Source organism: Dermacentor andersoni, chromosome 5 (genome assembly GCF_023375885.2).
Source record: "Dermacentor andersoni chromosome 5, qqDerAnde1_hic_scaffold, whole genome shotgun sequence".
NCBI lineage: Eukaryota > Metazoa > Arthropoda > Arachnida > Ixodida > Ixodidae > Dermacentor > Dermacentor andersoni.
The window spans coordinates 85,649,145-85,662,135 of NC_092818.1; the positions used below are offsets into that span (position 1 = coordinate 85,649,145).

Below are 12,991 nucleotides of genomic sequence, written 5' to 3' on the forward strand. Positions count from 1 at the left end.
TTTTTGTAAACTGAATATTATGGGAGCAAAGAAATAGTATGTGACCATACCAGGCACCAAGTGACAAGCCACAAAGTGCCATAGGTGTCTATATAAAGTATGAAACAAAATAAGAACTGTATAACAGGGCTCTAAAGAATTTTGTTGTGTTTTAAAGGGTGTCAATGTGAATTTTCTACGAGTTAAGCAGTCCACCCCTTTGTTAGTTGCAGCTGCCTTGTTCAGGTTCCTGTCGATTCAGTGTGCTTCTGGCACTTAACCATAATGTCCATGGACCTTTTGTCCAAATCCTAGTTAAGGAATTATCATTAAAATAAAATGTCATGTCTTGCTAGAGTTGGATTAATTGAAGTCAACTGAACTGTTATGCGTTGTGATAACTGAAATCTAACCAGCCTGCTTGTGAAGCCCACTGCTTTGAGGGCTAGTGTTACAATAACTTGCTTTGATTATTCCAAACTTGACAAATTGTGACAGTTCTGTGTTTCTTGTACTCGGGTGCTAGGTAATTCACCGGTAGAGCTTGAGATTGGGTGCCATAAGCTTACAAGTACAGCCAACGACAGGCCAAGAATGCAAGGAAATCCTCACACAAAAACAAGCCATACCTACATTGTCTCTACAAAATTCCCAAAAACAGTTCCATTGGAAATTGCTAACACACAAAGAGTAAGCACCTAAGTGGTTCAACAACAACTAACATGCTGCAGGCACACAGCACAACCGAGATCAGTGAGTGTGAGAACAGGGACTGCTCGTAGTTCAAACACAGTGTAGCAAAATGGAGCATGAAAAGGGACTAGGAGAGAGAGTATCCAGGCCATGTGTACAAGGGACCTCCTCGCCATTCCCATGATAGCTCAAACAGCAAGGCACACACTTCAGTGAAGAATGTGCATCACGAAAGGATGTGTTAGACCCTCCACAGCTTGTAATGTAAGGGTGATAATATGTTGTTTGTGCCCCACAAGAAATGAGAGCAAAACTCTGACAGGGTTATTAGCTGCTGCATGTCCACATGTTCCCTTTGAGGTGTACTTACCACCACCTTCATGACCTCTCTCAAGAGCTTCATAGCTCTTTCTGGTTTGTCAGAAAAACACTTTGCTCTTAGCTGTATTGTGTAATTGCAGCTAAGACAAGTGATGTTCTAGCCTGTGCTGAGCATGCAGTGTGTTTATTTTAGGTGCACCGTACGAGCAGCAAAGCTTCCCAATATATGACGATCCTCCCGACATGGTGACGTCTCCAAGCAGATCAGGGAAGCAGAGCTGGAAAGTAGTCAGTTGAGAAGATGTCGCTTCCCAACCTTACTACTCAAAGAGCATGCCTATGGGCTTTTCCGACAATAAAAAGGCTAACAGCAACTCAGGCAGGACATAAGGTAAGTGGAGTGATCATCCTTAGTTTCATAATATCAGTATAATGATGCACAGTTACATATATCAAAGTAGTTGCTTATCAGACAGGTCGCATTGTGCAAAAGAAGTGTACTCTGCATGCATAGTATAAACAAACGTTGTGCCTCAGAACTGCCAAGTAAGCACCGATTGTTTCATAGGCTGGTATTCATGCAGGACTACCGATGTGAAGTGCCGCCAAACACTCAAAACCCGAAAATGAAGCCCTTGTAGAGCTTGAATGAACTGGGAGATCAACTATAAATATAGTAGACTAGTAAGCCAATGCGCAAAATCTTCTGCACTTGACATTGTATAAGTGCTCTACAGGTATGTCAGAGCATAGGATGGCCCAAGATAATCTGCAGCACTCTACTGTGGAGTCTCTCATAGTCACACTAGTGTACTGCTTCGAGACATTGAACGTCATCGGTGGTCTACGACACACTAGGCATTTCAATGCGGCAGAAAAAAATGAGGGTGTTAGAAGAACATTCATTTTCACAAATTGGTCATGGAAATTATGTTAGCCTGTGGTTGATTCATTCCTATAATTTCTTCATTTTCCAGTGGACGTTCCAATCATGGGTCAACATGAAAAGTGTCGATTTTCATGCAAAGGTTCTCCTTCGCCCTCAACATGACGATGACAGCTCAATGTCAGCCCTATGTCAGAATCGACTCTGTAGACCCTGCCACAAACGGATGCAAAGACGAAAGAGCCAGAGGAAAGAACTCCTGTTTCAACCTTGATGTGATTTGCTGACCAAGTTCCTTCTGTTGCTGAAAAAAAAAAGAATCCTAATTTACGTGACAAGTCCACCAAAGTATGCAAGAGGGTGATGTGATGTGTGCCAAACAAGGACATGCTATGCTGCAATAATGAGAAAATGATAGGATGTGCCAGAAGAAAAGACATTGTACAGTGTGTGTTCCCAAGATGCGTGAGTGTATGTGTGTATGCGTGTGTTGAGTGTAAAGAGGTATGAGAGTATCTGTATAAATGTACATGCACAAACACAAGCACAGCTGGTGCACAATGGCCGACATTGTTAGTGCCTGGCACAGTCTTACTCAGCATATCAATGGACGGAACTGTGCATTTTGTGATGCTTCGTGACTTGTAAGTCATAGTGAGTAAGTATCACATGACTCGAAGGCACAGTGTGGAAAAGACAGGCATGAGCAATTAAAATAGATGCAAGAAACTCATTGAGCAGTTCTGCATCGGCCACCGAGTCATAAATTCCAGGCCTTCCTTCTTCTATGCTGTACCTTGGAACCATCTTTTTTAATGATTGAAACAGTGCTCTAGGGCACTGTTCCAGTGTAGCACAGTTTCTGTCCAATTCCGTAGTGGCCGTTGGTTGGTGTACAGACAACAGCAGCATGTTTTCAAGCAGGCAATATGCCCTGCCACTTCTTAATTTATTGTTAGATATTTAATTTTAAGACAATGACAGTAGGAGCAGAAAAAAAGGATGTGCATGTACAAAGCGAAAAACAGTCACCAGAAATAAAAATCACTATTGTCCATCTTATGAAACTGAAACAAGTGTGCATGTCTCCAAACACTGCAAATACATGGCACCTACATGCTTAGAGCTTAGAGGCCTAATTCGGCAAGTATTTGCATAATATAGCGATATTTGTAGTGATAACGTAGCTACAGAGGGCTCAGCCCAATGTATGTGAGACATGAAAAGGTGTCTCAGAAAGAACATGCAAAAATCCATTTTCTATGCTAAAACTGACAAATCACAGCCATTACAATTTGCTGGAAGTGATGCAGAACCCAGACTCGGCCTGACCGAGACCAATGTGTCTGCCTGTTGCTTCACTCCCAGTGTGCGCTGCGTGCGGGTGCATTCCAAGATACTTTGCACTTAATAACAAAAAATGTCATTGAGCTAGCTCCCACCATGCCATGTGTGATATGGGCATTGGTGTCATATCTGAATTATTGTGCAGATGTGCAGCGACAACTACCGGTGCCTGTCATCTGCTACAGGGCATTATAAATGCTGTTAAGAATCTGTGTAGTTGCAAGCGTTATGGCTTTGTCACAATTACATTGGTGATATCTACTATGTTCGTAACAAGCTGAGCTTACACATATTTAGGTGATCCCTTGGTTAAGCTTTGTTAACGTGCCATGTTTTACCTGGGCTGCTATCTTGTACGCGTTTGAAAAGCCGACGTTTGGTTTCGCCTCACGCAATTTACAAAAATTTACAAAATTGACACCAGTGCCTCTACCACTGTTACTGCCACTGACTCTTCTTTTTTCTTTCGTATTATATTCAGACCACTATAGCTTTAATAAACTGAGAACATTCTGAAACAGCAGTCAAGTCCGACTGCAGGACTAGCAGCTATAAATAAATATTGAGGCAATAAATTTGCCCTCTATTTTTGTCCTCCCAAAACAGAAATCTAAAATGCTTCCAATAAACAAATTGAAACATGTAAATGCACCAATGTCAAGAAAGTCCGCAGAGAACCGTTAACAACTTAGAGGGTTCAATGAGCTTTTATTAAATGCACGAAATCATAAAATTTCATTCAACAATGCTAACAACATACATGGCCATTCACCTTTTACACAGCTTTATAGCATAGAGGAACATGTATACCCATAAAAAAAAAAAACAGTACAAAAAAGATGGAGAGCAAAGACAACATATGCGTCAACAACAGTGCCATGTGCTAGAGTATATTATGTAAAAAAGGGAACCTAGGCAACAGAATATTGCTTTCCAGAGTCACAAGTTGTCGCATACGCGGTACTCAAATATACACACACCATACTTGCGAAGGAGTTCACTGCAGATTATTAGCAGAAAAAAATGGGAAAATACTTTTATTGTTGTGCTTTTTACTGTCATGTATATACATGGAATTTTTCTTTAAAAGGAAAAGGTAAGTGTTCCAAGCCACATTTGCCTCTGTTGTATACAGCATCGAATAAGTGCTGGCCAGGACTGCAGAATGAACATTGTAAGACATAACGAGGCACTAGTCACACAATTTATTTACAAAATAAAATGTTATGCCACTTGGCCAAAGCAAGTGCTCCGAAAACAAGCTGCATTCTTGAATGGTCACTAGTAATATACAAATCCACTTAAAGTGCACAGACGAAGGCTTAGCAGATATACTACCAGAGAAAACTATTGTTCTTCAACTTAAGAGATAAAATGTTGCAGTTCAACAGGGTGAAAAACTTTACGACCCAGCAATCGCACGACGAGACACGGACAGAGCAGGCGAGATACACAAGCGCTTGTGTGTCTCGCCTCCTCTGTTCATGTCTCATTGCATTATTGCTCTGTCATGTGCCAACAAGCCCGAGCTGCTCTCATCAGCATAAAGCTTGTTCGAATAAGGCAAGGCTGGAAATGAAGGGCGCTCGTTTTAATGCAACTGCATCGGCATCTCAAAACTTAAAAATATGAGGTCTTTCACACTTGCAGTTGCACCCACAAAAGGTAATTTAGTTTTCATTGACGGCATTTTCATGTCCCAAATCTGCACAGTAGGCTAGGAGTAGAAGCCTCTAAATTGGTTTTTGACCACCTTGGGTTCTCTAAAGGGTTCCACACCAGGCTTGGACATTGCAAATGGACAAAGCACAGGAAGCAGATCACGCGGTGACAATGATATCTGCAAAACAGCACACTGATGTACCGCCACAACAACAGCTTAAATCCACTCAAAAGCCTTCACGACCATTTTCTAAAAGTAGCGTGGATTTTTGCCAGCAGAAAGTTACCAGATGCATGGCGCTTCTGCATCAGACATGTAGTGCCTGCAGCATACAAATAGCCAGCAGCAGCGCGAATGGCTCGGGAATTCTAGTGAAATGCAGAGCCGCACGTGGAGTGCGAAAAACTGCCTCTGGAAATGGCACCACACAAGAAAGAAATGTAGGAGAGGGCCATGATGTTAACGTCACGTGGGAGAGTAGCTTGCCTCTTCACACCATTGCCTTAAGTCTGATTCGCTTTAATATTTATGCTATTACTAAACTATTTCTTAGAAGTTGTGGAATAGTTGTGGCTGAATAGTCCTAGGACGGTATATCACAATTTCTAATGTAAAATCGAAATTTCCAAGGGGGCTTGGAGATGGGCCCTCTACATCGAGAAAATAAACAGGTAATTACAAGAGTTTCCCGGACACATTGATCTACATCTTGAGCTTTCTGTTCATCAGTGATAGTTCCAGTAGAATGACCACAAAGGATATTATAGCCTAGCACGACTGCCTTTCTTTTTGACAATATAGTGCAAGAACAAAAAAAGGGGAGGATCACACACATCACAATCTACGCAATTTTCTAAAGTTACAAAATATCACAGCGTTTTCACGGGATCAGTGAGGATGAAAATGAGATGCATTTCGTAAATGAAGGATGAAAAGCAGCGATGACATGCGCATAGAAGTGAACACCTTGAATTTGAATCACCTCTGGTCCCTCTAGGAGAGAGCTCATATGCTAGAAGTGTTGCTTGTGAAAGGTGTGCACTTAAAATGCAACGGCATCGAGAGGATTAACTGCCTTCGCCTCTTATGAAAAAAACTCCATATATGGGAGGAGAAAGGTCAGCTTGAGTGGACATTTTCACACAGATCAATACTTTTCAGCTAAATATAGCACAAGGAACAGCACACAAAACAGAAGACCTTTAGGAAAATAGTTCTTCAAACCTAAAGCCAGCGCAAGACATGGTCAATCAGGACAGCATTGCTCCCACTGGGTTCAAAATACCAAAATACACAAAGGTGACATGATGAAAATGTCTATGCATCAAATTCCTTATGAATGCTGACTGCAATTCATGCACTGTAAGCTAGTTTCATAAGGTCCATGCAGCTCCCTTCAATGCATTGGCGAGAAAGGCAGAGAATGACATGTGAAATTTGTGACCTTATCTATGCACAAGTTCAGCAGCACTTTAGAAGCACTGTGCGATAGTTGGAGGTACGAGATGTAGAGTGGCAGCTTTTGCCTTGACACACACCAAAGGTAAACTCTCAATCAGGCTAGGTTGGTACATCATCCCTTGAACTCATAAAGGTCATGATGAGAAAAAAAAAGGGGGGGGGGGTTTCAATGACTTTTACAAAATTCCAAGACCTCCTCAAAAAAAAAAAGAAAAAAAAAGAAAACAAGGAAAGAAATAAGAGACACTTAAGACTGCTTACATATGGGAATGCAAAAACATCATAGTTCCTTTGGTGAAGTGTTTTTTTCCACACATTCCTTCTCCGCACAAGCTCTCACCTGCATTTTAACTGCACCTCGGTAACGCCAAATCAAAATGCACCAAGTGTCTCAACACGCTCAGCGCCGTTCAACCGGACATTACCACTAATGCTTTTTATTTTATACAATCACTTTATACACTCATGACATGGTGCCATTCCTCCCCATTGGCTACACCCTCACACGCCCAATGATGCATGTACCAGGCCACACCTTTAGTCAGCCAGATGGCTGTGACGTGACATGTTCAGTGATGCATGCAGTAGGAACACCTTTATTGAACAAGAACCGTGGAGCCGCTGTGGTGTCGGGGAAGGGTGCAGTCTCGGAGCCCGGAGGCCTGGGTTTGATTCCCACCCAAAGCGAAATTTATCAAATTTTCTTTTCAAAGCTACTAATTTACTTTGTTTATAGGAACCTCCCTGAGAAATCTGATGTCACTTCGAACATCTTGTGACATGTTTTTACTCTTTGCGCTGTTGGCCATTTTTCGTGCCATCTTCCGCTCACGCTGACTACACCAACAGATTTTCACATAATGGGGCACATAATGCTTTTGCATTAAATGCAAGCATTCTCAAGGACTAAAGCAATATTTTCTGCCAGTTTAAAAACATATTTTCCTAAAAAATTTAAACACTTATATTAGCACATAAAAATGTTAAAATATAAAAGTACAGGAGGAAGACTTAGTGAGTGAGCCATTACCAGCCACAAAAGCTGACCACCTGGGGTGGCGATATTCTGGTCTGTTAAATTGTGCCATGATGGCATTTTGAGCCAATCAGAGAGGCTGTAGCAGTCCTGTCAGCCAATCAGGCCTAACCTGGTGACAAATTCAACAATATATAGCCAAATTTGACAGTGTCGTTAGTAGCTTGACTTTTGAATTGCATTAGCCATGTGATCAGACAAAAAAAAAAATCTGCAAAGCTCAGCAAAAACATAACTGAATAATTTTTGAGCCCTTTATAAAATTTAGGGCTTTTCACAGCCCTGAAAACAGCATTTTAAATATTAACCATTTAAAATACTGCAACAAATCTTATATTTTGCCCTTTTTTAATGTTTTGTTTAGCAGAAATTGACTCAGTGCAGGAGACTTGTAGCTAAATGTAAAATTGTTCTGCCTCCATTTCTTTAGGTTGGAAAACATGGAGGCAGTGAGGTCACTATTGCATGTCATAATCAATAGGTTCTCGGCAAGGCACCTCACATCAAGAATTGACGCTGAGGGCGGAGACAACACAGAAGAAAACAAAATGTGAGCAACAGAAACAAATCCCATGAAATGCACCACATTTCCAAAGTGAAAGCTCACTGGAATAGATTGGCATTGCTCCCAACACGAACAACATAGCTGTCATTCTCTGTGCTGCTATGGAAGGGCTGATACGGGAACCTGAGGGACATTGTCATTTCCTTCTCTCAACTATGTTTTTCTTTTGGCGTAATACCAACAGGTAGAGAGAGAGCATTATGAATTGAAGATTAAAAATCAAATCAGATGGCAGATTTAAGATCACAAAGCTAGACTACCCATGAAATGCCACGTTGGGGGAGTGGCAGGGTGGAGCTCGGAATTAACTTCCACCACCGGGAATTTTTTTAATGTGTGCCTTAATCCAAATACGCAATAGTTTTCACATATTGCCCCCCCTTCAGGATGGTGATGTAGTGGCAGGGGATCGAACCTGCAGCCTTGTGCTCTGCAGCAGAATGCCACTGCTAGCCACTGAACCACCATAGCAAATATGAGTTGCGCATTAAAACATGGGCAGATGTAACGTGTTGATTTAGGCTACGCGATATAGGTTCACAGTATTTAACAGCATGAGAGATACTTTCTTGTCCTGCATCTTGTGCTGCTAAATAATGCTACGAAAGGGGAGATGGCATTCTGGCATCAATAGGAATGAGAGGACTTAATTCGGTCATGTAATGCAATGTATAACTGGCGGTCTGATGGAAGTGCAGGCTATGTGGCAATGGAATTGAAATGCAATAGAGGGCACCAGGAAATTAGATTACGAGATTAGCAAATTTGTAGAGATGTGATGGGCTCGGTTGAGGCAGGACAAAGTCATTGGAGACTTTTGGCCATGAAGAAGAATTGAGATATAATAACGATGATGATGACGATGATGATGATGATGATGATGCTCTCGTGTAATCTTAAAGTTAAGCCTGACGCACTCCACTCTTTAACTTAATGACAACAAAGGGCCATCACTGCAGGCTATCAGTTTTTTTTTTTTGTTGTTGTTGTTAGCTGCTCCTTGACTTTCAAACTGGGCAAATGTTAGATATGCAGAATTCACACGCGTGAATAACAATGAGTGTTGTCAACTCTCTAGTCGAACATTATGTACACCTTGCAAACACAATCACACGTGTACACTACCTAGTGACCGAAAGATGTACATAATGAATATCAAGGACAAAAGTTGAGTCACAAGCTAGGCAGTACCGTACTAAGAATCAGGAGTTGCAGCTAAGTGCATCCCTGGTCGAAACGAACATGTCACACACGTACATGAACACACGCACTCACACACACAAAAAGACAGCTGCCCATTTTCTTGAGCACCAGTTTGCCCCCACTTGTGTTGTTTGACAACAGTTAATAATAAGCGAATAAGTATGCACACATACAAAAGCAATTTTCAATAGCAAGTGAGGTGGTTGATATGCTACAAATAAAAAAAAAGGTTCCAGTCTTGGCTGTGAACAACACAGGAAAGTGATAAAATGTAGAATGAAAAAATGACAGCTACACCAATGACTAGAATTAATGCACCTCACAAGAAAGGAAGCAATATGTGCACCGAAGACTAATTAAAAATGTGTGTATAAGATAACATAAATCAAAGCATAAAACAATGCTTGCACATTTAAAAATGGCATTTCTCTACAATCTTGAGGTGAGCTGGCAGCTTCCCTTCAGCCTTGCAGAAATTTATAGTGATTTTTAAAAAAAAGATAAACAGCTGCACGATTGGTGGGCGACACCAGGAATGAATTCTACGTCGAAACAAGTTCTTGCTCAAAGGCTTCTTCGCCTGGTGCAGAAACAGACACAATTGTCCAGCCGGCTTGAGCATTGGGGGCAACCACCACATCGGCGACCGAAACTACAGGCACATCAGTGTCACCTTCACCTGTAGCGCTGCAAGAAGATGACAAACAGGATGTTGCTGCAAACTGCCAACAATTAGCAAAACTTCACCTTTTGCCAGACCTAGTTACAATGAGGCAATAATGTATTCTCTTTGTAGCCTTTGGTAAAATCGAGCTTTTGTAAGGCAGAGTGTGTGCCTCCCCAGATCATGCAGATGCTGCTAGTTGCACCTCTGCTGTATGATTTTACTCAATATGGCGAGTTTGGACTGGTTCATGAAGCCCCTTGTGCATCATGTGAGCCTTTAAGGTTTGTAATGATACATTTTACTTACAATAGCAAATTATAAAAGGTAGACATGCATTCATTCAACTCTGGTTAATTCCATTTTTTGTTTCGTTTTATCCTGACGAGCGCCCATGCATTTCTATTGGCCCAAGCATGCCTTATTATGATCCTAAAAGTGGCCTTCAACAGACAATTAGAACTTGAACAGTCAGCAGTCACATGCCTGACCCCTATAGTGACCCCTTTAGTGGCAGCATACCTCGATGGAGCTTAGGGCACAGTGAACACGCTGAACACCCATCATTTCCCATCGAAAACACGTATTTTCGGCCTTCCATAGGAAGGTTTTCAAGCAGTAATGGTACCTAACCCCCCAATGTCTCATTACAATCTTTACCCGATTCTAACATGAATCTTTTCTTTTGGAGAAAACTGGGTCAAAAGTTGCCTGCACAGTGCAATCGAATACAAAACCAAACTGCGTTTACGACATTCGTTTGCTTTGCCACATAACACAGCTGTACTGCGACGAAGCCAACTTTAAGAAGTGTTGTGAAACACTTACATTAGACCCTTGCTCATTTTCCTTGCTAAAAATCGGATATGCGTTAGATTTTTACTTTATTTAGGGGCTTTAATGTAATTTCTATGTTAGTTTTCTACTTTGGAGGAATAGAAAGTACGTAATAGATTCGGGGACATGTTAAAACCGGATAAATACTGCCAAATGAATCAGTGTGTTTTGGCATTTTTTCTTCATCTTGTTTAATTCCACCTACCGGATAATTAGATCAATTTTATCAGTCCCATCAGGGTCACATTTACATAAGTCGACTGTACTGAGTGTTTAAGCTGGTACATGTCATGTTGTTTGATGCCTCTTCAGCATCAATGTGTAATCGCCTCCAAAAACAAATACGACAAGCCTCACCAAAATTGGCACAGTGGTTGCCAAGAAAAAAGATTTCTCCTTTCCCATGTATGTAGATAGGAGCCCCCAAGCTAAAGCTTCCTCTTAATGCGTGGAGCCCAACGCTGCAGCACTGCTCAGCATTTTGATTGACAACTGTACTGTCTTTTGAGCACAACCAATAAAAGCATAAGAGGCTTCACAAGAGTATAGCAACTACATTTCCAACAGCATATTGATTTATGGTAGTCGAAGAAGGGATGTTTTAGGCTAAAGCAAACATTTCAACGAGGGACTAGTCTTCACCAAGGCATCACAGCATTCTGGTTGAGACAGAAAGAAAGTAGATGCTAACAAAGACAGCAAACACATTTCTGTTACACTTTCAGTACTGCCATCAATATACACGGGCCTGTCATGGTTGCAGACTCTCACGGCATCTTTAATATATATGTAAGTTATGATGAAGCAGCAGATGAAAAACAGTTTGTGGAAAGATAGAGAAGGAACAGGCTCAAGACAAGATGTTAACGCACAAGCAGTTAGGGTTCCACATACCTGAGAGCAGCCTGTTGCTGATACTGGGCCAGTAACAGGTTGATCTGTGCCGGGTCGAGTGTTGAGGCGGCCACCTCAGTTGTCTCTACTGTCGCGTCGAGCGTTTCAGTGATGACCTGCTCCTGCTGGGTGTCGGCCATGCCTTCATCTTGGTCCTCGACCTCTTGCAAAGACCTGGTGGTCAGGAATGTAGTAGAACCACTGTTCTGGCGGAAGTCTGTCAGTCCTTGGGTAAGTTCAGACATTGCCCGGGTCAGCAAGTCAGCCTCCCGGCCTCTGTTGCTGCCATTCACTGCCTGTAAGGATTACAGCATTTATTGAAAATGATGTGGAGGCATAGGCTCTGTGGTAGTGCTGAGGCCACTATGACCCCCTTAGCATGTGGCTGATGATCACTTTTTATTGGAAAGTATTCTTTGCCTCTTCAATCAAGTTTGTGATGGTTGATGGGTATATGGATATCTGTCTTGCATGATGTGCCATGCCGGTAAGCAATAGGTCTGTACATCCGGATGGTTCGTAATGCCATCATTGTCATGCCACAATGCCTTCATGGACTCCATCGCCATAACACAATCATTACTGCTGTGACTGCTGTGGTCCTGCTATCATCATCGTCGACAGCAGGCCATCATTCTACCCGAAGCCGTCATGTGTTTGCCATTGTGCCGTTGTCTTGATGTTGTTGGCACGCACACAAACTGTGTGTACAGTTGTGTGCCCAGACCTGACCCAGAAAGGGGTCAAGTCCGCTCGAGCAAATTTGAATAACACCCCTATAATGCATGGGTTCTCAAAGCGGCTTCTGCAGACCCCTCCTCAGGGTTCCACGCTAGCGAAATGGCTAAGACGGCGAACCACGTGCATTTCCGCCATTTGTAAATAGGTGCCGCTAGCGTGTGTGCCGACATATACGTCAGAGGATTAAAAATTAAATGCATCAAGCAGCACAACCCACATGGTTCTAGTACGGCAGCTCGGCGAGCGCGGTGCACTGCAAATGCATGTCACAAAAAAGCAAAAACGGTGCTAGTCATCAGCAGAAATCTTATGCGATTCAAGAGTGACGCCAACGCCGGACCACTCTGTGCCTAATTGTGTCTTTATTCTTGCCTTTATCCCTGCGCATAAAACCGCGTTAGCGGCTGCCCCCCAGGCTTCCATAACTGCGTAGTAGTTGCCATCCATGATCACGTCAATAACCACTGCGGTTTTATCCGCAGCGATTGCGGCAAAAACAGCAGTTTCGTTTTTACTCAGTGCGAGTGTTGGCCGCATGCCTTCAAAACTGCGGAGTCGCCATCCATGACTGCGTCGATGGCGACCGCAGTTTCGTCTGCATTTGTTGCGAAAGAAACGGTAGTTTCCTTTTGACTTGGTGTGTGTGTCGGACGCACACCTTCATAACCACAAGGTTGCTGTCCGTGATTGCATCGATGGCG

At 42.4% G+C, this 12,991-nt stretch overlaps 2 protein-coding genes across 5 annotated transcripts in view; one reads left to right on the forward strand and one right to left on the reverse strand.

The window, feature by feature from the left end:
* LOC126530830 (roundabout homolog 2-like) overlaps positions 1-2,955 on the forward strand; it is a 190,803-nt gene extending 187,848 nt beyond the window's left edge. For all 3 annotated transcript variants that reach the window (XM_050178122.3, XM_055070823.2, XM_055070824.2), the window contains 2 exons: positions 1,187-1,384; positions 1,971-2,955. In XM_050178122.3, the coding sequence (XP_050034079.2) occupies positions 1,187-1,290 (104 nt within the window). In that variant the 3' untranslated portion in view covers positions 1,291-1,384; positions 1,971-2,955. The remainder of the gene's footprint in view (positions 1-1,186; positions 1,385-1,970) is intronic.
* A 959-nt stretch (positions 2,956-3,914) lies between these two features.
* Positions 3,915-12,991, reverse strand: part of LOC126530832 (uncharacterized) — a 99,543-nt gene continuing 90,466 nt past the window's right edge. For both annotated transcript variants that reach the window (XM_050178125.3, XM_050178123.3), the window contains exons 24-25: positions 11,550-11,845; positions 3,915-9,841 (exon numbers count right to left, since the gene is read on the reverse strand). In XM_050178125.3, the coding sequence (XP_050034082.1) occupies positions 9,697-9,841; positions 11,550-11,845 (441 nt within the window). In that variant the 3' untranslated portion in view covers positions 3,915-9,696. The remainder of the gene's footprint in view (positions 9,842-11,549; positions 11,846-12,991) is intronic.